General features: G+C 37.2%; 1 protein-coding gene across 6 annotated transcripts in view; it reads right to left on the bottom strand.

Annotated features, from left to right (window-relative positions):
• The window catches only part of LOC105255092, a 360,332-nt gene that overhangs the window by 112,566 nt on the left and 220,499 nt on the right, over positions 1 to 27,267 (bottom strand). For all 6 annotated transcript variants that reach the window (XM_011264178.3, XM_011264180.3, XM_011264185.3 and 3 more), the window contains one exon: positions 12,978 to 13,115. In XM_011264178.3, coding sequence (XP_011262480.1) covers positions 12,978 to 13,115 — 138 coding nt within the window. The remainder of the gene's footprint in view (positions 1 to 12,977; positions 13,116 to 27,267) is intronic.

Genomic DNA, 27,267 nt, shown 5'->3' with positions numbered 1-27,267 from the left:
AATAAATTATAATATTAAGAATCTTATTTAATAAATAATTCTATTATTAATATTAAATTAAAAATAATTGATATTAAACTAAAAATTAGATTTTACAAAAAGTTATCATCAGTCTCTGCCCTTCCAAATGTAAAAGCCGCGAGAATGGATTTGCGTCCGCCATCATGAATACGAGTAGGACAGACCTCGTAGAAGGTCGGATGACAGAGGTTGACGAGAGATATGCGCTACGTCGAAGTGACGGATGAATACGTACACCGGCGAGAGAATACCCTTTTGGAAAGTTTTTCGACATCGAAGGCAACGTACTTTCCCGAGGTAATAGCGGTCGAGAGTACAAAGAGATGTCGTGCTGTGTCACGTAACTTTGTGTATATTCCAGAAGAATATAACACGAGAAAAGAACGCACACAGACATCTCTTGTGCTTTATCCTAAACTAACATTATCAATACGATAACGGACGATCCTCATACATTATATCAATTGAAATATGTTACTTACATATTTAAAAAATTCACAATAAAATTTAAAAATATATTAAAATATAGGAAATATTTAAATTCTTCTATTCCTAATTTATAAATGAAATGTTTTTTAGTAAATCTAGAAAGTTGATTCATCTAAAAAAATATTGTCATGAGATACTCCGCACAGAAATGAGGGAATAAAAGTGAAGAAACATTTTATATTCCGAAACCTAAATGTTCTCGAAATATGTAACAAGAGGAAAAATACCTTCCTTCGAGAGAGGAGATATAATACAAGTTAATTGTGAAACAGAGAAAGGTATAATAATAATAAAAAACAATTTAAGGTGGAAAATACAGGGATAAGAGAAAAGAAACTTTTCTGGAGCATTAAGATGCAGAAAAGAAGTTACGAGCATTATATGAGATAGAATGAAAAAAATATAAGAAGAATTCAATTTACGTCTTGCATCGTTTGTTCAAGTATCAAGTGATGTACGTTCATTAAATAAACAAGTGTAAGAAAGATAAATAAACAAAAAATATACATAAAAAAATATCAAGTATACGCTTTTTAAAAATATATAATTTCTTCCATTTATAATAAATGAATATAAATAGACGAAATATATAGAAAAATTTTTAATTTTCCACAACGCAATATTGTTGAAATAGCGAAAACAAGAAACTGAAATAATATAAAACTTCAATAACAAGTGGCAAATATATTTTCGAGTGGTTTAGAGGGGATTAAATTTAGAGAGAATTGAATAGATCCTCGGGAAAGGATTGTCTCCGAGTTCGCGCGACGATCTTCTAGAAACTTCAGCAGCGCTGAATAATTGGGCTGTAAGTAATTGAGTGAATAATTGAATCACACACGAATCACGCAGAATTGATTATAGCGCGGTGTGTTCTCCCGCCGCGCTGTCTATGCAAATCTTCGTGACGTTTTCATTAACTCGCCGCCAACCTGCATGCGCGCGCACAACTGCGGATAAAGGAGGGAAAAAGCAAACGAAAAAAAGAAGACGGAACGGTGCACGCTCGCGCAGAATAATTAAATGCGTTCTCCCGCGGAAATTCATATTTATACTTGAATCCATTATACGGAAGCGAAGACACGCTCGCACGAGAGAGAAAGAGAGAGAGAGAGAGAGACCTTTCTTCCTCTCTTTGCGAGAGACTCTCGCTTCTCTCCGCGGCTCGAGTCGTTACAAGATCACTAGGATGTATTCCCTTCGTGTGCTACATCCTTCTTTCTCTTGTATCTCGACTACGCGGTGCGAGCGAAAAGCCGAGAGGATACGTCGTCGACTATCGCGACTGCACTTTGAAATTAACTGTTACGCGCTTATACATACGTAATGCACGGACGAAATGTTTAAACCAAGAGAGAATACAAAGGCTCGGCGATGGAAAGTGGCATGCGGCTGCTAAATCGAAAATTCAAAACAGACGCCGAGCTATTTTAAAGAGTTAAACGCAACCGTGAACTCAATTTTCCCTCCGACCAACCGGATGGTGATATGACACATTTCAAAAAATTCTTTTCAATATCAAAATTTCTATTCTTATTTAATTAACTCGATACCCGATCTCATACATACCGGTATGGAAAGTATTGTCTGCTCTCGATATTGAAATTTATAGGTAAAAATGTTAATTACATTATTTTGAGATTTGCATATTTATAATAGATTATAATTCAATTCTATATTCTACCTCTCGTGTTCGTTTAAATTTGACCATTCACTGGTTCGATAAATGTTAATAATTCTTACAAAATTTACATCGACGAATGTTGATTGTATTTTCTAACGTACTATACTATGGTATGATAAATATAGTCTCATTTATTTAAATTTCGCCAGTAGCCAATGCGTTTTACATATCGTAGCTCATTCAAAGTTCTCTGCATTGTATGATATGCATTGGACTATCTTTTTCTCAAGTGAAAGCGATCGACTCTGCACGCGAGACAATCATTTGACAATAAATCATTACGAAGCCGCTTATGTATGTGCAAAAGATACGAAAAAATTGAAAGAGAGACGCTTGCATGTATGTGTGAGAGAAGGAGAGAAAAAAAGCATATAACGCGATTAGTGTAAAATATGAAGGGTTATCTCTGTGATATGTATCTCGTTGATATGTATCGCGCGATTTGCGAGATAAAACGTCGAAACGCGTTTTCCGTTTATCGCGATGTACAATCGCGTTTAAATCTTCCACACAACGCTATTTAAAAAATATTAAATTTTTCAAATTATAGCGAACACTTTGTGACATAAATTAATTTGAAAAAATCTATTTAACATCACGCTCATGTAAAATAGAAAATGAGATTTTATGATTCATTTATATCCGCGAAATTGAATTAACTCTATCAACCTTTAATGTTAAATAACAATTAATTCACCGAGAAACTCGGCTTCTCTTTCATATATACTCAATATATGAGGCTATAATTTCAAATTATAAACCATTCATTTGTTTAATGAAACAGCTGAATATTTTTTCGCCAATCTCACAGAGCGTGTTACTTGTTCTAATAATGAGCAGTGAGTATATTATAATTATAACACGATTCGATTAATCTCGCAACTCGCATTCTCTTAGTAATGAGATTCGAGTGGGAGGCCACGATATCAGGCGTCATTCCGAGAACAATTTTTAGGGCTGAAGTAGAGCGCGCGATACTTTGCAAAACTAAATGTTCTTCCTCGACGCTATATTGGCCGCGATGAAACTTGGAAAGCACCGCGCAGATGATATCTCCGGGCGCGGAGAAAGGCGCCTAAGATACCTCGAGATGATTTTCGCGAAGCGGCGGCGAGGCAAATTGCCGCTTCCTACGCCGGAAGGGAAAAGGAGAACGTAATGTCGTCTCTTCTTTTCATCGTTTTTCCTCTGCCATTCCGTCGTTTTCTACCCCGACGACAACGACGATGATGCCGGCACTCGTAACATCGTCGACGTCGACGTTACGAATCGCGATAATATTGACAAGGCGGGTACCGAATAAAGTAGCGGGTGGAGAAATGCGGCCCCTTCTTTAGAAATTCGAGGCAATTATGCAATGACAGATGGCGAATACGAATACGCCCGAGAGAAGAATCTGTGAAGCCACAATCTAGAAATATATTCTTAGAAATATATACGGTATGCCCGGTATGACAAGGAGTCGGTATCGTCGGGAAAGAAGAATTAAATAGAATATTTTTCTCTCTCTCGCTCTTTCTCGGATAAATATCGCGAAAAGTTTTGCGGTATACAAGCGAACGATCTTTTTAATGATCCATATTCTTGTCGTGCCAAACGATAGCGGTTTGATGCCGAGTTTAATTCTTTTATTCCTTCGCTCTATTAATCGCAAAGTTATAAAAGAGATAAATATGAATCTCGGATATATAAATATGAATTAATAAAAAAAATGAAAACATAAAATACACGTAGACCTCGTTACGCGTTAAAATGCATCGAACGTTTAATATGTATGTAATACCATTACCGCGAAATTATTATAACATCAAGCCTTCCTTCCTCCCCCCGTGGCTAATAAAAATTCACCGTGATATGCGTACGTTTCGGCTAAATTGGGCCATATTCCCTGTCATGACGGGCTCAACCGTCGTGATGTATACTTCTCTCCACGATGCGGAACGCGTCGCGAATGCGGGAACGTCGGGGCGCATAATAGAAACTGCGGATGTCATGGAGAAACCCGGAACAGGAGATGGTCCGTGGTCGAATTTCATCCGTTGCGCGCTCTCCCGCCATGGTTCTCTGTCTCGATCAATTTACTTCTCGGCTGCATATCAATGCGGAATAGAGCATCCGTCATCAACGAAATGGTGCGTCGAAATACGTAATTAGGTATTCCTGCGCGAATCGACGACGACGTAGTTCCATCTCATTTCGAATCGGAACTTTATGATGTTGCGATAATCGAAAGATCATAAACAAGTAGATAGCCGCGAATACATATGCATTACAGGAGCGTGCGAAATATAAATACGGCTTGAAAGATGCACCAAAATAATTAATAACAATTAAAATTAAAATAAAATATAATTAAGGTTAAAATAATTATATTAAACGCTATACATTTAAATCAAACGATCTTTACTTTAACCGTTATTCATTCAATCAATTAAGTCACGTCGATCAATATGAGTAAAAATAATTAGTCATACGTGTTATTTTTTCAATACAAGTAAAATTTTCTTCAAAATATTTTAAATATTCTCTCTCTTTTTTGATATCTCGTTAATCAGAATTACTTTTCTTGTTTCATTTTAAGCACTCAATTATTATTTTGTCTTTCAATTATTATCGTATCCCTTTGATCTTGTTTTTAGCCCATGAATATTTATTACGTTCCAATGTTGAACTGTTTTTGGTAAAAAGAAGGACGATAGCGATGGTAGTGATTTTCGTGATCCTAGCATTAGCAATCGCATAAAAATATATTCGCGCAACGAGCGGGCGGCTACGAGTCGATTTTCCTTTCGACTCTGTAATACCAATCTTCGAGATGCCGCGAATTACCCACCTCCCGCGAATGTTCCAAATTGCTACCCAGACATTTTTATTCTCGCCACGTTGCAACGGCGCACGTTTAGCCACTCGCAAGCTAATCGGCAAGGCCCATTTCGTGGAAACATTATGTTTCCGGATTAAACTTCTATCCTAATATCGGCAAAATCCAAGTAACATTTTCCTTATTGCACTACTAGCAAACAACTTTCGATAAGCTGATAATATTAATATATAAGTTAAAAGTAGATACACACACACATGTCTAAGTTAAAAGCAGAGGAGATCATACATATTAATTAAATAAAACATTTTTAATAATAAACACTTAATTTTAGGAGAAAATTTTGGCAAAAAACATAAGAACAATTATGTTATTCTCTCGCTTTATAATTTTATCTGTGAATAATATAAATGTATTTAAAAAATGTTTAATTGATTTGAATAAAATATATGCGCATGTCTGGTCTTTTTTCGCTTTTTTCAGTAAAATACGAAAACTTCCCGAGAATGAACTATAATATAAAGACATTTCCTTCGAGTGAACTTTCGTGTCGTAATACTTAATTCAACCATTAAAAGCTTCCATACTAATTATACAGCGCTTGGACGAAGCACTTAGGATCAACTATGAAGCGTAAATTAAGAAGATATTAAACTCTGACGATAAATGAATAATTTTCAACGGATATCATGCAATACAGAAACGCAATATTATATGCTTCATTGAACGCAAATTGCCCTAGAATCAATCATATAAAGCAAAATATTACATATTTCTTTTCATTTCTTACAACATTGAACATGTTAAAAATTTCAGTATTTTACTAAAGAAAGAATACTTTTATTGTTAGAGAAACTTTATTTTCTGGCATTAAATTTCTAATAAGATTTCTAATCGCTCGGGATCCTTCGCGTAAAGTATAAAATATCTTAAACGTTAAAAATTTACAAAGTGTCACTAATAATAATTTCGGTGAAAAAGTCAAAATTGTAAAGAAATTTGAAGTGAAACTATCTCTAAATCATTCATTCATGCAAGTATTTTTTATCAAACTTATTTGAATTGTCAAAATCTCTTTGCAAGTATTCGGAGATAAGTATTATCAATAAGTATCTATGTGACAAATATAAATGACAATTCTCTGCAAGGCGTTATTTCGCGAGTAGCTTTGCGACATCGAATGATTTATTCGGAGAGCGTGTGGGAGCGACAAGAAGTCGTTCCGAGGACGGAGAGACTGCAAGAAATTTTAATTAATTACACGGGGAAATAAAACACCGCGAGATCAGAGCTCCGGCCGGTAATCCCGACTTACCGATGATTAATTGCGTTTCGTTAGTCGAGCGAGAACGAGTCGAAATTCCGCGCGTGTGCAAAGAACGTCGCGCCGCGATGCTCCGTATCGGCCAGGAAGAAGAAGAGGAGATGTATACGCGTCTCCTCCGGATGGAGGACACTTAATTTCAATACTCAGCCACTTTCGGAGCTCGCTAAAGCGGTCGTAATGGCAATTCGCGCGGCTTTGAACGCTGCTAGGTAGCTGCTGCCACTCGCTTTAGTCGCGATTATTAAAATGCACTACACCCCCACAACCTCGCTTCCCCCTCCTCCTTCTCTTCCAACGTCTTCTCTTTACCCAGTTGCAACCGGTTCTTTTCCTTTGGGAGACGAGCCTCTCATCTTTTCCTCTTTCCGTGCTTCCGCTTCTTCTTCTTCGGCGAGCCGACCGTTCCTTCGGCTATTTACTCTTTATGTCGCGGAACTCCACCCTTACTACTGCAACTTCCTCAGTTCCTTTCTCCCTCCCTCCCTCGATCTCCCGACATCTTCCGTTCCTCTTGTACACCGGAGGACACTTTCAATTTAAGTTCGCCTCCGCTGAAGAGCGCGGAGCTTTTCACAGACGCGCCCATGCCTGTCCCGACTCGATCAAAGACGAGCGTTTCGACATTTGATTAACCTTCCGACAGGCGCACGTGTACAAAGTACACAGATGAGATAAATCCCTTTTTCCAAGCGGCTACACAGAATTTGAAAATCCTTTGGTTTCTCTCATACAGATTCCTTGACTAATAAATTTCTTCTTTCTTTTTCTTTTTCTTTCACAAACGAAGTGTTGAAGTTTTAATTATATTACATATTTTTTATTACACGAGAGAGAGCGAATTGTTTTAGTTTCGTAAAAATTATATTTCTCGAGGGGTTGATGTTTCAGCTGTCACTTTTATATTAATATTTAAAATCTGTTACTTGTCAATTTTCTTCGGGAATAATTTATCGATGATTTTCCTCATAGACTAACTTACTTTGAACCGGCGGGAGGTCGTGCTTTGCGCGTGCGAGCCTACCAATGCGTACATATCCATGTGTGAGAATGCGTGCGCGCGGGTCACATCGGGATCAGCGTGCATGGTTCACGTCAATCGTGTCCGTTCGTATCAAGCGAGAACGCGAGCACGGTTCGGAACGACGGCGAAATCGTATTACTAGTGCATTGTGAGAGCTGAATAGCCCGCATTAGAGCCAACGAGGTTGTAGCAAACCGTCCCTACTCCATCCCTTCGTCTCGCTCGCTCTCTCTCTCTCTTCCTCTCTTTCTCTCCTCCTCTTATCACACTACCTCTCATCCCGTTTTACATTCCCGTCGCCTTCGCAGCTTCTCTTCGTCTTCGTCCTTCCCGCGTCTTTCCCCTCGTATCCACTCTATCCCGTCACACATCCTCGTGCACTACCTACGCTCTTCCGCTTCCGCCACCTGCTGTCCTGTATTCTCGACCTCTCGGATCCAAGGGACCTGCCCGTCCCGGAAACGAGCGTTCTACAACGCTGTTTATGTATCCACGAGCGAAGCGAGAAAGGTCGCCTCGGGCCTTTATGGATCTCGATGTAAATTAGCGCGACTGGGCTATTGAAGTGATCCGGGGAAAGCGATACGAAGCCGGGCGAACGACCGTTAACTGCCGTTAGGAGTGCGATCGGCGAACGATCGAAGCATAAATTCTGTCTCTCTCTCTCTCTTTCTCTCTCTCTCTCTCTCTCTCTCTCTCCCTCATCTCCCCTCTCTGCAGAAATTTTGATAGCGTTGGTAATATCGACGCGCGGATCCGATGACGACCGTAATCCATTGGCGCTTTTACGTAAACTGTAATATTTACGCACCTTTGCAAGCCCGCCTCATTGGACCGATAACCGGTAATAGCTCCCCGAAATATCGAAAATACAATTTAAACACTGTTAATACCAACGATTATCGTTATGCCGGCGGGCCATTCGTTAGAAAATCAATATCTCCCATCCCTGAGAAGTATTTTAATATTGCGTGCAACCGGCACTGAATTATCCCGACACGCAAGCATTATGCGACAATCGAGAAAAGTGATATTTCTTGCGATGTATGGAGTGTTAGATCTCTAAAATTATATATTTCTTTTTACGAAGTTTCTCTTTATGTCGTTAAATCGTCTATACTTTCCTTTTACACTATCATAAATTTAGTAATATTTTCTATTTTATTTGTCTAGATTTCCTTCATCCCTGATTTTTTCTTGCTTTCGCGCGTATTTCTTTATTTAAAATAAAAACATTATAATGTAAATTTCAAACAATTCTTTAGATATATTTTACAATAAATCGCATTTTCGAAAATAATCTTTTCGATTGTTTGTATCATAGATGACAAATAATAATTTATTTTGTACGTTTAAATACATTTTATTTTGGTAATAAATGAGAATAATAACTTTTGATTAATAAACGACAAAATTTTGCGTCTATGTCGGAAAAATCCATTTCCACTGACAATGCCGTTGTCAAACTCAGGTCAATTTAATATCATTTGACACATAAAATCAAGTCTTCCGCGAATGAGCTCCATAGACACGCAGTTTTAAGAGCCTAAGACGCTGAGTCCAAGTGCGCCTGATCGAAAGATTGGATAAGGAATCCATAAGCTCCGACGTAATCTCAGCATGTTTGAGAGCGCATTGAAATCTCAGAGGACTACCCGACGAAGTGAATTCCTTCCAACGGAGGATGAAAAGCGAGAAGAGGCGAAGAGATAGGAGGGTGAGAAAGGATAAGGACGAGCGAAGAAATCCAAGGACGAGTTTTCTACCGGTAGATCTGTTTCGATATCTCTCGACCAATGGCATTGCGACGACCGCGGGCTGTGGATTTTTGCAATTGCACCGACGAATCTCGATCAGTGTTATTTAGAAAGTGCCGACAGCGTTATATCGATCACGAATACGTCACGCCATTATGGTCGCCAATCTCTCTAGTTTCTCTCATGTTTATGTTATCGAAAGTATTTTATTGTTAACCAGGCAATTAAAATCTAAAGTTTCTTTAATTACGTAGTTTCCATTTTTATCTTCTTCCAATTTAAAAAAGCGTCAAATACCAAATATAAAAATATGTAAGATATTTTTCTCATTTGAATGTTTTTTCAATGGTAGTCAGCGCGCAAACGTAATGTCAATATGACAGCATTATTATGCATAAAATGTTCCCGACCTTCTTCTTAAAAAAACTTGGAATTTATCATTGAGGAAAAATATAATTTATCATGGTAAAAAAGCTTTAATTATTGTAGAATTTAAAAAAATAATTTCCCGATTTAATAATTAATAATGGAAATAATATAAAATTAATATCAAATATTTCAGTGATTATAAAATAATTTTATCGATTAATATCGACTGTTTATGTACTCTGTGAAATTATTCGATGAATGTATAAATTTCTAAAAAATCCATAGATTCGATAACTAAATAATAACTAGATGGTTTATGTTATATTAGGGCTAAATAATATATACACATTATATGCTAGAAAAATCAAATATTAAATCCATTATGATATTATTATAATAATGCAATATTTGAGATGCGGACATTTTTAATATATGAAATTTTAATATCAGATATAATAAGCAAAGTGTGACACAATTTTCACATTTATCTCTCAATATAATAAATTCCAAATTCTTTCAAAGAATGTTGTCGTTTATGATTTAATGGTTCATAATCTTTCTGTTCAAACGATTGAAGCTGATCATTAATCAAATGAACAAAATTAACTTCGTAAATTGTATAGCAAACGAATAAAAAACAGCATGCATCTCGCGGCTTGACAGAATCACAAATACCATCGGTGTTTCGAAGTAAACTACATCACGTCCGGCTGCAATTGGACTCTTTTCCTTTTACGATCCAGTTCACGGTATTGTCTCAAGAACAACGGAGCTATCGCAAACTAGCCAGCTGTTCGGCTCATTCCATTCGTTCCCGCGACTTGCAGTGTGTATCGGATTATGGAGACTACTAAAAATGAGCTTTCTTCACAAAGTCTTATACGTTTATCGTTCTTTTCATTTCTATAAATATAATTGACGGTACATAATCTGATATAAAACAAACATATCAGTTATTGCTCCAAAATTGTCACATGTTCAAATATAATCTCTTAAAGTGAATTTAAATACACTTTGCTCTTTCATCTCATGTTTCATTGTATCATTATATTCTATAAAAAACATCATTTAATAAATGATATTTGCCATCTTTGTTTATCCATCTTTGTCTCGTCGACAGAGATTTATTCAGAGAGCGTTTCATTGCTATTTATATTTCTATGGATATAAAGTAAACACTATTTATTGCGTGTCACACTAGTTGCGCAAACGATATTTGAGGTGTCTCGTGCCAGACGATATATGCAAATATCGTCTCACCGCGATGAGATTTATTCATAGGCGAGCCGCGTATCCATGCGGCCTTCCGCGCCGGAAGCTCTGCGGCCTCTCCGCACCGTCGCGTTGCATCGCATCGCATCGGTAACGCTCGCTTGACGTGAAATTGTTCTAACGAACTTATACTCGAGCAAAAGTTACGTCCAATTCGTATATGCATGTATGTACACGTATACGCTCTACACAAAGGGAGCCGCGCCGACCGCGCTCGTTTGGAGTTTGGCGGCAAAATCCGGCGCCGACTTCCTCGCGCGTTTCGCCCGTCGCACAAACCGACTTCAATAAATCTATCTTAGCATATACATGTATACGAAGACTAAAGAGTAATAGGGGAAACGGACAAACTCCCTACCTACATCGCGAAACATGGAGAATAAGAGAAACAACTCTAAAATGAGATGGAAAATGCCCAAACTATACGAGTTGTTTTGCGTAATATCCGTTTAATATAAATCGGAATAGCCACAAAATTACGTAATAAAATTACGTGACTTTAAAATCAAACATTTTCAAGATTTAGAAATTTAATCTTATTTCTTGATTAAAATTTTAAATAGATTTTATGAAATTTTAGTCCGAGTGACTTGATTAATGTCAAATTCAAGTATCGCGGAGTAAATAGTATTTTTATATAATCGAAATATATATAAGATTTGAGATTCGCATAACAAATTAACGTATCTATAAAATAACAAAAGGGAATAGTTTTGTTTCGGTCAAAGTGTCTTTGTTGATTCGCGAAATCACCAAAATGAATTAAATGACATTAATCAGCTGATTCACCGATATGCGATACCGTGATGGGATAATATCGTATATCAGCGAAATGCGTACGCTAAATCGATATTCCTCGTATAATTAATGATAGCTATATTATACGCGTGAAAAATAGCATTTGGTAAACAGCTTATGCAAAACACGTGTTTTGATACGCATTTAAATTATCATTTTTGGCTCGAATTGCTCCAACCTGCGGTATTCGTCAGAATTCATACGTGGGAGGTACATCATGATATTAATGACGTAGTTAAGAGGCACAAACTGCAACGTCTTGCATCGTATTTCATAAATAGAACATTAGCAATTCGTTGGACACGTTTGTTGAAAGCTGCTGTTTATAAAATAATATCAAAGGCCGCGCGCGCGTGTGTATAACACATTTCACGAAACAAATAAATGATTTAGGTAATTTTGCCAAGTCTTAAAGCACTGCAGAGAAAATAGAAATTGTTCGGTAATCATTTCTGACAGTTTCGAAAAACATGCACGCTATTTGCAAGTTGTTTCTAAATATCGCCACATATCTATATATTTAACCGAATAAAAAAATAGTGTACCTTTTAATATACCTTTTGTTATATGGAAAAAGACCCTGCGTATATCGTATTTGAAATTTTATCACGTATTCTCTTTAGATACATTAAATTAACGGTTATCTTTATTCGTACGTGAAATGTAATAATTGATATTACTGTTGTACCCAGCGGCTGGCCCTGATTGTCCCTCAACATTTCCCCAAGAAACAATGCGCGTGCATTGCACTTGTGCACGACTGTCCCGACGGTGGTCCCTTATACTTGTCGGAAACAATAGGCATTATGTACCGCGGCACACGCTCGACAACGGCTTCCCTCCCGACTTGTTCGAACTAGTTATAACCGCTGTTCTCTCCTACGTGCCGCTGACGAGGAGAGCAACAATTACGTTAATGCATTGTCCCGTGTTCCGTCGCTTAACGACTCGGCGCCCCATCGACGTTTTGCACTCTCGCAGATTGAATTAAATCGAATTACAGGAAGTCGCACGTTAAAATCATTGTCACGTGAATTGCAGTGTCGCAGTTATCTTATAATTCATCGTCTTGCCCCAAGTCGAATTAAGCACCTCGATTGTGGCACGACGCGCTAAGCGCTCCGAAATTTCGTCGTCACGCGCGACAAATTTAGATAAGTTAGAGATAAAAATTGATTTTTTAACCTTTACGATTTCCTACATGTACATGTCTCGACATATCAAAACTCGTTTTTGCTCATCGGTCAATTATTAAGTTTCGTCCATTCATCTATTTTGAACGGACGTAAAAATAATCATTTTTCCAATACAAAAATATCGGCCCTTTCTCGGATATAATATGTATCTCGGATACGTATAATATGTATATAATTAATTGATCGATCCCTGTCGCATATTTGAAATCAGAATCTACTCACCGGTGTCGTTGTCTCCTGGAACCCCGAGACTGTCGCTATTGTCATTGATGAAGGCCTCCGCCGTTGACGTGAAGGTTTGAGGTGATAGCGTGAGGTCCGGTCCGCTCTCACTATCAAACAATTCCAAGTTTCCATTTCCTGAAACACGAAAACAAAACATTGCCAAGATCAGCTTCAAGTGCGCAAATATTTTATGCGAGTAAAATCAGTTAGCTTCGATTGTAACATATGATCGATAGTTAAAATTTACTACCTAGTTCTCTATCGTAAATAAATTTACTAATTAATTAATTCTATCATAAATAATTAATCGTTAGAAATATTCGTTAGAAACTAATTTTCAAAGATGATTCTTACTCGATCGACATACTAGCAACGTCTTTGTATAATCTTGGAATGCTATCAAGATGATGTGGACATAAAATTACGTGTAGGTCGATTGACAGACTACGACTGACTGAAATCCCCACTCCGAACTCCCCACTCCCAACGCCGATCGACTCAATGCCGGCTTGCGAGACCTTGTTATTGATGAGTGTCAACAAACGAACAAGACACTTCACGCGTCGAATTTCTACACACTATTCTACCGAAAATAATCTGCTCAATAAGCAACACGTATACGAATTATGTTTCAATTATGTTTATGTAATATTTTCACAATTATGATTATCGATTCTTTTATGTAGTATCTAATATATATTATTTATAGAAACTTTCAGAATTTCTATTTTATTCAACATTTTCATACTTGTATATTTTTAACATATTATTAAAAATAACATATTTTAACATATTATTAAAAAATAGAAAATAGATATTTTATAAGAAATAAAAGTAACTTAATATATGTATTAATGCAAGTATTTAAACAAGAACCTAAAAAAACGGAGCAAAACTTTACGGATTCTGAAGGAAAAAAAGAAATATCCCAATTATTTTGTTTTACAAATTTAAGAAAAATTCTTTAAAATATATTACATATACATATATCTGTAAAAATTCAAAAATATCTATATATTTTCACTTATTAGCACGCGATAAAATTACGAGAACTAAACGAGAATTTCTCAGCTGCACCAGAACAGCATAGCTTGCATATCTTTCGCATATCTCTTCGCCACTACACTACAACAACGCTAGAGCACACTTGAAAGATCTCACAGACAGTGAAGATCTCTCGAGATTCTGGATGGTTCCTGCGATACCCTACCAAACTTTGTGCATTTTAGGGTATTAATCAATCTCACTTACATTAAGTATAATTCCAGTCTTGTTTCTTGATTAACGATACTTTGGCCAAACCGATCGCGTAAGATAATCATCCGCATAATGTAATTATTCCGAATATGCACATAACCATTTAATATTAATAATCATTTAATCATTTAATTTTGTGATTAAATTAAATTAACAAATACAAACAAAGGAATATAAATAAAAGGAATTCAATACTTAAATAAGCAATAAATTTTAAATGCAATAAATTTTAGAAATTTCTCAATATTAATATGCATTTATTAAATATAAATAATTTTTGAATATAAATTTTTATTTATTTATTTTCTCAATATACAAGTAATTAAAATTGATGTTTCATAAAGCTTTTGTGTAGAATTTTGAAATTATTTATCAAATTACACTGATATCGATAAATTATTTCGCACTTTTTTTTCTGTATATATAAATTTTAAAGATTGCTATTACTTAAATAAAATTTATACAAGCGCCATGTATTCACTGTAGGGATAGATAAAATGAAGAATACTCTTAAAAGACATACCCTGTAAAAGCCTGATTACGATCGATAAAACAACCGGAATCGGTAAAAGAGAAAAGGCACGCATTTCTATTCCGTTCGATGAAGAATGGGAGATTAATCCGGTACGATTTTATGACTTATTAAGATTCAAAGGACGTATTTGGCGAACGCGTGACGACGCAAAAGGAATATAGCATCAGTAGCGTCTTCCATTGCGATTCGTTTCGACGTGGCAAGTACGCGGCAAAGTTACGACATACTCTCGAAGCACCGCGCGACGAATGGCCCCCGTACTCGTACCCGTAAATATTTGACGACAATTTGATCTGCGAGAGTCGAGACTTAAATCCCCCCGAGGGTACGCGGACGAAAGCGGCTTACGGAAGCTCCGTCGTCTCTATGACTCTTCGACCATTCCTCTCATCATCATCGGGCTTACACATCTCCAGATTCGCGGAAAATATATCGTAAATATCGATACACAATGCGAACGTTGATTCGGTCGAGTAATATTGTCTAGAGGATTTTTTTTTATCGATATATCCTCTAATAAACCTTAACAATAACGCGAAATCGCATTCTCTCAGATCAGTCAATTAACGTTGTGCAGTCGATAAAATAGCGATATAATAATAATTCGTACATGGTGGACAAATGGTTTCTGCGAAAACCTCAAATAGTTATTGGCTTTATATTGATATTTATTTTATATACGATAATAATATCGACACGCATATTAATCTCAATATGTTATAATATTGCATAATAATATTATATATAGTATATACATATCTACATATACACATGTCAATGATATTACATGCATTTATTCGAGTTTTATAACAGCTTGTTAAAAAAATGTTGAAAACAAATTAACTCTTAATCAAAAAGCATTTTTTTTTTTTCAAAAATGTACGCTCAAAATAACAAAGTGAGACAGAATGCTATGACATAATCTGAAGCGACACTTATTTATCTCCGCGTTAATATGATTGATACTGATACATTCCACTTCCCCGGAAAGCAAATTAGTCACTGGGATGGAGACATTCGAGGAATAATCCCACGTTAGCGACATAGTTCCTCGCCCTCGTTCTCCACTTACGTCGTTAAAGTGCGCATCCAGCTGTACCGAGAGAACGGCCATGCGAGGTCGAAGAGGATGAAAGAGAGAGAGAGGGAGAGAGAGAGAGAGAGAGAGAGAGAGAGAGAAGAGGGCGAGGGAAGGAGAGAGGAAGAGAAAACGCATTAACATACCTGCAATATGCATGCAGGGTGGTGCACTTGTCCGATTCGACGTTGCAACGCGTGCGGGGGCTTACACAGGAATATTCGCGTTAATTCAAAGCGATGGTATGCGCCCGCCGCGGATTAATATATTCTGGATTATCCGTCTGTGTTTGCGTTAATGCTCGCGCCGTTGGGTTAGTTAAATATGTAAATATAAGCGGCATGCGCGCAACGGCTACGCTGGCGGACGTTATGCCTAGTTACAACGTCGACGTGTGGCAGAATGACGAAAGAGGGTGATTGCGATCGCGCTTACAAAAAATATGCGATGTGACGAAGGATCGGATATTGATGCAAATTAAGCGTCAAAAGCCTCGCACGTATATTCACCCTCTCGAATGCAATCAGCATAAATTAAGAAATTCGAGCTTTCTTGAATATTATACAACGCGGAGAAATAATATATATACGTTATATTTAAAATTGAATATTAATGACGAAGATGATTTTAGACTTTCAAATAATAAGATGAGAGATAGACGCTAAAGGTAAACGCTATACAACATATGGTCTTCGCGCAAAATAAAATGGAGAAGTCTGCATACACGAGAGAGAGAAAGAGAGAGAAAGCTAACGTTACAGTTTGAAATTAAATTTTTGTTCCCTTCGCCACCTATTAATCATCGTAGCGATACATTTAGCTTCGAAGAACGGGAGTATTACCGCGGCCTTCTGCAAGTAATAAAGGGAGGATTACGCGGCGCGTAATGGAAAATGGCAGTTGCGCAACATCTTTCGAAAGAAAGCGCGAAAGAAAAATGCAATTCTCTCGCCGTTGTTATTAACATCAAGCCGGTGGCCGGTGTTGCTTATCAGAGTACATATTATGAATGTATTTTGCAGCTAGCATGCAACACGTAGTGCTTGAAGCATAGACCTCGCGATTAAGTCGAGTTACGTTTGAAGGCATCAAGATATATTAAAATATTTCCTCCCTCCATATAATATTTAATACGCTACGTAATATATAGATAATAATTTAAATGATGGAGCGTGTTGTGCGCTCCGTAACAATTTTCCAATAACACAGCGCCATTCTCTATAGAATACTGAAATAACAGGGGAAAATTTATTTAACCGGAGCTAGCGCTAAACGACGTCGGTGCAGTCAGGCATGAGAGCCATTCGCGCGGGGCGAGAAAGCGACGAGGAACGAGGAGAGAGGAAGCCGCACGACGTTGATCGCTGCCGGCGCGAGAAAGGGGCGGAAGAGAGGCACCGGATGAGCGAGAGGGTGGGTTGCGAATCGGAAACCCGGGCGGCGCAACCGAGTTTATTCACAGCGCGCGCGAACGAACCCGACGAAGCCCAGATATTAATTTTCTCGATGTATATGGATGAGTCCTGACTAGGCCACGGGAGGAAAACGAACGAAGCGGGAAGGCTGGCAAGAGGAAGGAAGGAAGCAGCGGCGGTGGCGATGGTGGACGTACCTGGGCGGCGACGACCAGGGGACGCCGGGGAGGAGGATGATGTGGTTGTGCACCATCGCCGCCGCCGGGAGGTGTTCGTTCAGAACGGCGAGAAGGGTGGCTAAATTGCTATCGATCTTCCAGCCACGCAAATATCGTTTACCTTGCAGCGCTCATCCACGATCCTTTCGCAGCCGTGTCCCTCTCTCCCTCTCACCCCTTTCCCCTCGCCGTCGACGCATTACGCGAATATGCGTTATCAGTTTGATGGAGATCCCCGGCTCTTCCTATCACCGATTCTGATAGCTCGACCCGTCGATCGGTTAATCCTCGCGTTCGCGTATCCGTCCAGCGTGCCAAAATTCGGCGCTGGTATATCGAGTTGAATGTTTTTAACGTTCGATTCTCTCTCGCGAAACTTCGGCGCGAGATGGACGCGTTACATTTCAAACATGAACATTACGTATCAAACATTCAACGATATCAAGGATTTTCTATAAAAATATTCTCAATATAAAAATCCAAAAGAGTGTGTGCGATAATATATAATTATTAAAAATAACGATAAAATAATAATGTGCATATATACGAAAAATAACATTTTTTCATTGAATTTTATGCGTTACTGGCGTGAGATGATAATAAATGTATAAAGGTAATAATAATTGCGAAATAATTCTGTTAAAAAGCAGACTAACTCGGTGTACGGTAACCTCGAATGCGCGCCTCTACCCGACGATCGTTCGATTTTCGGTCGCCGGATATAATTTCATTAAAAGCCTCATATTTCAGCGTTCGGTAAATAGAGCCGCCGCTTATTTTACGGTGGAACACGGACACAAATGCGCTCGTTTATCGCATAGATCGACCAAAATAGTGCATTCCGCGAACGCACTACTATCGCAAATGCGCGAATGCAAGCGCGCCTCAGCTGATAATCGAGTTCTTGCGAATTTTATTGCAGCGGAAATCGAAAGAGAATCGAAAAAGAGAGGAATGCGTTTAATTATAAGCGACACCGACTCGTCTCGCGTTTATTCGCGCTCGTAATTACTCCCAATTCTCGGCGCGTATTCGCGGAATTCGATGGTTCGACGGAGAATAATTAATGAAAATTCGATATTCGGCAAGCCGATTGCAAATTAAGGGGTACGTTCTTCCGGCCGATTGAAAGTAGAAGAGGAAGTGCGCGGATTCGATTGTCGCGCAAAATGACCGACACTGGGATACATAATTTAAAATTATAAATATTTCCAACAAATCTTTTTCTGGGCGAAATGGGCGAATCAGCTACGTCAAAAATTTATAAATACATTTAAATTTGCGGATTATGACATCGCACAAAACATACTTTTAGTCTTTATAAAAATATAAATTTAACATTCAAATGAGTTGTGAGTTTTTTTTTTCAAGATTTGATGTAGAATTAAAATTTTTATTTTCATGAATTTTTGCGTACCTCCTGCTTTTCGCGTCGAAACATTTGCAAAGCTCGCGATATATTTCGCGTAATTGTTTTCGAACAAGTTTCCAAATCCAACGCACGTCGTAACGCCGCGAGCTCGAAAGCTTCGAAAGTTGATAATTCGAAAGTTAATTAAACAACGAAGAGGGAGGATACATAACGAGAGGCGAAAATGCGTTATCGCTGCCGCTTAGCTGAATCAACAACGCTCGGCGCACCAAGTTTTAAAGTCCGCTTTATCAGCACTCGCGCGTTTTCCCGGCTCGCGTCATTTTCGTCGCGCGGCCGAAGGAAGGAAACCTACCCACCCGAATGCGAGAATTTGCGAATCCACGACGAAGGTCGCTAAAGACGCGCGGCATATAACCGAGGATATGCAAATTGTATTAAGTCTTCCGTACGGCCCCCTTTCCCCGCTGCTGCCAGTGATGGCGGCCGTATCTTCTGTATCACAGTCGCCCAAGAGTGGTATTACGAAACTTAAGCCGTAGCGCACAAGTGTCGCGTTACGAGTCCGACCTCGGATGCGGCCTCAGCATCCTCTTCGCCTTTGTGCGGCGTAAGCCGCCGCCATTATCTCGGCCGTATCCCCGGTGTCTCTCGCCGGAACTTAAACTTGGCACCCTTTCGCCGCTACCATGCCGTAACAGCTGCGGCAAAATCTCCAAGGAATCAATGAATCCTTCTCGACTATCTCGTCGATCTTTGTCTTTACAATGCTCTTTATCACGCGAATCGATGTATTAATTAACCTTCGTACAGTTAAGGCGAAGGATATAATTGCATAATTCATATGAATGTAATTTGAGCCGAAGCTAAAATTGTAGAGAAATTATTCCATTTTGATAACAGTGTAATTATATAATAAGAATAGTCTTAAAATAGGTATCGAATTTTGCATTTAAGTTTTGTCTGTTTTCTAGATACTTCCTACATTAATTTCGTTGTGGCTATCATGGAATGTATACATAATTTTTTTTCTTATGCTAAATTATATATATAAATTATATATATTTTTGGACACAAAAATTTCAATATTTATTAATATCAAAAATAAAATATTGATCAAGAGTACTTGATATGGAAAAGCATTGCTGCACTAAGTGTCCTTTTAGAATTTATTAACGAATACTCTTTTATATTAGCCAAATCAGTCATTATGACACTATATTAAATTATAAATCATAACTCATTTCTCGTATACTTTAATATCGTTGTCAGCTTTAACGTCAAGATTTTGAATCCAAGGCAATTTCAATCCGGCTCACCCTTACAAAGACGAGTTAATCATCGCAGACACGCGCTCCGGTAATCACGTTCACGGTCCAATAATCATACCGTTATAATTAACGCGCCGCAATTAAGGCGGTTACGTAGGACGGACGACAATCGAGCCGTGATTGTCGATTAAACATTTTCGCATCGATGCAGCGACACAATTTCCGAGGCTGTGCGATGCCAGTCTCCAGCCCGGACGCCCTTCCTCTCTGCGAAGAGGTAGCTCGTTAGTTTGCGCCGCGCACAGGGGCTGAAAGCGCCTTTTAATGTTCTCCGACACCTACGCGCCGTTGGATTTCGCAGGACTCATGGAGCCAATTTTCGAGTTCGAGCGACCGTGAAACGTATTCAGATTCAGAACGAGCGCTGGACACGCCCCAAAATGGACAATGTGCGGCGATGTTTCCCCGCAGAGTTAGTACTAGTAATTATCAGCCATTTTATCCATCTTATTTTTGTTACAAAAAAATGTACGTGATGTAGTAAGCATTTGGTATCCCTTTAAATGTCACTTTGATACGTATACTTGAACATTCGCAAAGTTATTATCGGAAAGTTTGCATAAATTGTACTGCATATTTCGAAATTTTTCACTTTTAATAAAAGTCCAGGAGAGTGTGAGATGTATTGATTAAGTATTAAAAATGGTTTTCATTTGAAAAGGATATTTTTCGCAAGATTAAATTTGCAAAATTACACGAAGTTTAATGTTTACACGATCGCAGTATATGCATGTTGACGTACATTAATATTTACTGATCAAGCTGTCGAGAAACGATATTGAACTTTCCGGAGAGAACTGCGATCTTACATAAATCATCTCTAAAAGCCAAAGGCATTATGTATAATATTATCGATTGTTAACAAATGTAACATACAATATTTTTCACATCTCGGGAGGGTGCGCGTAAAGATAATATTTTCGTTTATTAAACTCACGGCGATTGTTGATGAAGCACAATCTATCGGGTAACCTGCATTTGTTTCCCAATAAAGAGAAAGAGAGAAAGAAGAGAAATCATGAAAATTAGAGGCGCGCAACGAAATGATAAAGCTCTCGCCAGAAAATTGGGAAGTAAATCTTGTGCAACTATCTCGCAGCCTGTTAGCCGACACATGCATGAATACTAGATAAAATACGTATCCATGCGTACGTGTGTTTGCGCAAAGAAAGACAGAAGCGAAGGAAACCCGTAACGAACTTCGCGCAATAAGAATTGCAAGTAACACACGTGCTCGCCGGTATTATTTCGGTAGCGAAGTCAATTTGCAATCAGCGGTGCAGCCGTTCTCCCCTCGTTTTATTCCCCTTCTCTCCCGCAGAGCCGACAGAGAAAGAAGAATACACCCTGTATTTACCATAATGTGATAAGAGACGGAGGGTATCGTACATTTAAATGAATCCGGGCTTTTTCTCCCTACATGCGTCTTTTTTCTCGTCTCTCTCTTTTTCTTTTTTTCAATGGGCTTCCTTAAATAGTTGCCAGTCGCACAAAATCCCTGTGAAATCCGGAGAAAAGTGGATCTTCCTACTCTCCGAAATTGCTCACAAATGTGTTCATTCGCAGGCGACTAATGAGATATTTAGGAACACAATCTGTTCTAAGCCTTTCGCCTGTGTGCAAAATAAAACTCCTTTCTCTCTCAAAACAGATATATTAATGCATGCAAACTGTTTGTTTCTAATAGATAAAGAATATTTACTAAAATGTAACATTGCAATCTATGCAAAAGTTTCGTTAAAAATATGTATAATCGAATTTTTAAAAAATTAATTTTTCTATTCTATACATTTTATAAATAAAATTAAATTCTATGCAATTTTTTACAATATCTGGATGGACGCGTAATGATTCATATTCATGTAATCGTGCGACGATTGTTATTTGATGATTAACAGATATGTAAATACGTCAGATATTCAAATATCAATGACCAAAATGTTTGTCGAACATTCAATGAAACTTTCCCTAATCGCGCATCCATATACCGTTTAAATATCGATCATTTCTCTCCTCTTAATGTAATAGTAATTAATAACTGTAATTAATAATTCGATTTAAAAAATGTTTAGTTAGCAGTGCCAAATATGAAATATATCAAAGTGAAATATTGCTAGAGATATATTGCTAGTTTGAAAATATAATTCGAATATATAATTTTATCTTAAATTATATTACAAAAATTATGTTGAATATATATGTATTATTTTAAACAATTGTATAGTATTAAGTAAAAATTAATAAAATCAAAACAAGAGAATACACATACAAGACGAGGTTTTTATTACAAAGGCTCACTCAAGACTAAGATAAGATTTAAATTTTCGAAAATTTTCTCACAATACCAATAATTTTACAAATATTATCTTGTCTCCAGTTTTGTGCGATGCTATATTAAGTATATCGTTGTATATTTCAATCAATGGTAAAGAATGTCCATTTTTTATTCTGGAATTTACACGGTAATGTTGCTTGCACGCTAATGCATTTTCTACTGTGTGTGACTAGGAAAAAAAATTCTTAAGATGTACGAAAAGAAAAAAAATATTTTCACTGCGTTCTTTCGTCGCGTTCAAGACGTTGAAGAGAAATTAAGTGGAACTTATATCCTCTCAAGTGGATCAGTACACACGTTAAGCCACATCGGGTTGTTTACAAGTAGCTCTCTTTCGAGAGTGAAGGAAGTTTCGTTAAAAATTCCGTCTGTGTCAACCTCACTTGCTACGGCTCGCTCAAAAAGCATCCGTTGAAATGGTTCTTTTATTTCTTCCTTTTTTTAATAATAAATTTTCTCTATTTTTTTGCTTGCAAAGTTTGTAATTTAAATTTTACTAACAAAAACAGACTAGTACAAAAGTCTATTAAATGATATTCTAAATAATAGATAATATTTCTCTACCACTTAGCAGTAGAGAGATCATTTATTTATTTTGAAGAGTATTTGCTCGTATAAAATAGTTTTTACTATCGTCAAGAGATAAAATTAACTACTTATTTTTAACAAATATTAATTATTAATCTCTCATATCAGAAAGATTATTGGCGAATTATCACAAAATTATATACCAAGATGTAGTAATTTCTTAAATAAATTTTGACTGAAAAATTCTAAGCTCACAAATTATTAAATCATTAAATATTATTTAATTTTACTTTAAATTTGTTATAGATTATCACAAAAAATAATTTATTTTTAAATAAAAACTGTATTAATTTTTATTTTTCTATTTTTATTTTAATCTTTTTATTTTGTAATGATTTACATTTCTAAATATCTCAGTAATATGTAAAGTGGAAGCCAGGTGCACTTAACTACGTTGTAACGAAATGACTCCGTGGAATAGATATAGAAAGAGCGCTGCTTAGAAATGGTCGTATGCATGTCAAATGTAACTAAAGTATCATAAACGAGCCAATTTAACAAGACAGTATATAAGATAGAAGGGAATACATAAAGCGAAAAGAGAAATGGGATCGGTAGGTGACTGAATTCGAGGATATTCAAATTCTCAAATGCCCAAAATCGTCCCATATCTCTCCATCTATACATCAAGTTTCCCTATCGAGATAACTTTGCCATTTGCCTAAAGCGTTTCGCGATATGAGTGCCTCGATCGCGAAAAGAAAGTATGCATCTATTTTTGCCACTCTACATCTGTGCCCTTAAAAATGCGATCTCAACGTTAGTCAAAATTTTTAAATCAAATCTCGAAGATCTATAGATTATTCATTTTATAAGTTTCACAAGATTTATAATAATAATAATTATTATATTTGTTAGAAATATATGCACATAATAGGAATAAAAATTTATAAAATTATACATTTTTAGAAATTCTAATAAAATTAATAAAAAAAATAAAATATTATTTAATAAATTTATTTTGCTTTTACTAATAAAATTTACTATAACATTTACTATAAATTCAGTAAAACTACTTTAATATAGACCTTATATCATGATATATACAAATCTATGTATACAAAAGAATGGTCAATGACATTTTTTAATTAGCAATATTATTTCTTTTTCTCCCGAAATTTTCCAAATTAAAAAATTATCTATTTAAATGCTTATAATATTATTTGATTAAAAAAAATGACGATTTTTTAATGTAATTAGAAAAAGTTTTGAAAAGGCAAAACAATGCATATTCGGAATTTAAATAATCGCAGGAGGATAATGAAGGGCATCTCATTTATTAAATGACGCGTTATGTTATTATAAAAATGCAATTTCGTTCGCGCATAATTTTAATTATATTTATGCAGATTCACACATGTATTCACACGCACATTCTCGAGGGTCTTTTCGTAATCATCATCCACGCGAAAGGATGAGCGTGTCTCGCTATATAACGTGGCTCGCGCGTCCCACGTCCAGCTATGCAACGAACATTAATTAAATCGAGTAGGTCGTGTAGAAGAGGGAGGGGAGAACGTCGGCATCCCTTTGAGCTTGTGGCAGTCACTATCGCAAATTAAAGTCCGGTTTGGCGCGCGTGAAAATAATTCCGCGAGCGCGCGCGCGCGCACACAGATTCCGCACGCTCGACCGAGTCTCGATTCGGAATATTTATTCGGCGAGCCGGATTTATCGTTGCTCCTCCTCCCACCCTCCTCCTTCATCCCTCTAACGCTTCCAGATATATCTATATATGTCGCTCGAATATCGCATTCTGTATGGAAACGCGCCCGTGGACGCGTACTTGGAATAATCCTCTCGAAAATATCAAAGAGTTCCCGAACGCTCAGTCTTTCATAATTCCGGCACATGTGCATTGCCATTGTTTGAATCTTGTTAACTATCGGAATTCTCATAATTACTGAACAAAAAGAAAAATATTAAATCCTACAATAATCTCAGCTTCGTTTGAGATATTTTTCGATCGTGCAATCTCTTCGAATATTGAAAGGACTGCTCACAGGCTTGCTCACGAACAAATGCAAACGTTAATCTCCTAATAATTCATCTTCTGCGACAAGCCAATTAGACAGTATACTACGCTTACTACAGACGTCGTGTTTGTCATATCAAATGGCCACGTACCTAATAGCTCTGATCCATCGCGCAATCTCCACGCGAACTCTATTTCCCCGTCGTCGTAAACTCTCGTTAGATTAAACCCGAGTTTAAACGTTCGGTGCACGAACGCGCGACGTTCTTTTCGGTCTCGGGAAGAGTCGCGGCTAAATAAACGCCGTAACGAGCCGCGAGGCAATGGTAATGACGCGGTGGACTTTATCGCGCCAATGGAGGATCCGTAAATTTTCATTAGGCCGACGTGGTATGGGAAGCTCAGCGGTACCCTTCCGGTTCTCCTTTCCCGTCGCCTCCCCCGGATCTTCCGCCCCGATCTCGCGCGGAGCTATATTTTTTTTGTCCGACCTCTCGGTCGCGTCTGCAACCTCGGTCGGCACACTTAATCAACTCTCGTTACGGTTTAATGGCTTAATACCGTACCAGTAGAATACACGGGAATCTCTTGGTCGTGGGTTAATTCAAATTTAAACCGACGATACTCTTTATCGGGAGTTCAAATCAGACGAAACGGGATTCGCAATTTATTCTTATGCAGGCCGCTAAATGGTTGTCCAAAGAACTCTGTCGTTCGACAATTGCCACGGTTAATTTTTCGCTTTCTTAATAATCTCTGCAATGGAATCTCGATATTTAGCGAAACACGCCAGAGTGGCGTGTTTTCTTATACTAGCTTTTTATTTATGCGATATAGCTAGTAATACAAATCTACTGTTAATTAAATCTCATTATTTGCGACTTTTATCTTGATTATGAAGTTCATCATAAGATAACGTAATTTAATTTGATTTATATAATAGAAGGAAATTTTAAATCGTGTACCGTTCTCTAGATTCATACGCGATATTTCGACTTCGGCATAATCTTTCTCTCCTTCTCGGTCCGTCTAATTCAGACTTTATATCTGTCGGTAAGTTTTGCATAAACGTTCGCTGTCGAGTCGTACTAGCGAAATAGCGCGCTTATGCTACCTATTATCCAGACTTATTCAGGAAAGTAGGGGCTTCTGCCGAATACTATTCACGACGATCGATATGGTGGAGGTGGTTTCCGTTCTTTTGTAACGTTCCAGGATTCAGCGGAGCGTGGAATACCGTTGTTAACAGCGCGCGGAATATTCATGTATGCGCAAAGTGCATGTGTGAACTGTAACGACGGCAATCAAATTTCGCTACCGCAACAGCGAGTATGCGACCGCGAGAAAAATTCGAGATAAAAGGGCGAACGGGATCGAAGGATTACCCGTTGATGCTCGGCGATGGTAAACGGTGGTGGCTAGATTGTTAAAAAAAAATTACGGCTTTATGGAAATTTGTGTTCGGATCTTTTAGTTGCAAAAGAGAGGGAGATAGAAAAATAGAAGAGAGAGAGAGAGGATCAATTCACTTATAGATTGGGCCAATTTTCTCTCCTGTCTGACTAGTTGCGCGATAACTTGGATCAAATTAATTTTCTCAAATTCCGTAATCAACTTGATGTAATAAAAGACGATGATTATTGTAAAGAGGCTGCAAAAAATTATGAAACAAGCATTAAAGTTAATTGAATATATTCTGAATTTTAGTAAGTGCAGTATTTTAGTCAAGAATATTAAATAAAAATAAAAATTTAGTTTGCTTACTACAAGAGTTGACGTAAAATAAGTTTGATTTTTCTTTGATACAACTTTACGATATTCTTGAAGAGAAAATAAATTCTTCTTTTGAGTACATGATAATGAGATTTTCTAACACTTGTGACGAGTATATTTTAAGACTATTATCAAGAATATATTCTTTGTTGAAGAAAACTTTTATTTAAAAAAAAAAAAGTAAACTGAGTAATCGTTTTTCTTGGCAGTAGAATGATATTTTTCTCTGTATATTAACGACTAAACTAAACATGTGTGTGACTGAATGTTGACTTAATTCTTATCAAATTAATTCTAATAATTGGAATTAAATTGTCGTTGTATTCCGTAACACAAAATTATAGAAGTGTGTTAGTGAATGTAAACGTAGTTAGGGTTAACGTATGCACCCAAACGACTATCGTTACGTA

This window comes from Camponotus floridanus, unplaced genomic scaffold, assembly GCF_003227725.1.
Source record: "Camponotus floridanus strain SB8 unplaced genomic scaffold, Cflo_v7.5 scaffold13, whole genome shotgun sequence".
NCBI classification, from domain to species: Eukaryota; Metazoa; Arthropoda; class Insecta; order Hymenoptera; family Formicidae; genus Camponotus; species Camponotus floridanus.
The sequence above is the reverse complement of the archived record's forward strand: the minus strand, read 5'-3'. Positions and strand labels throughout refer to the sequence as shown.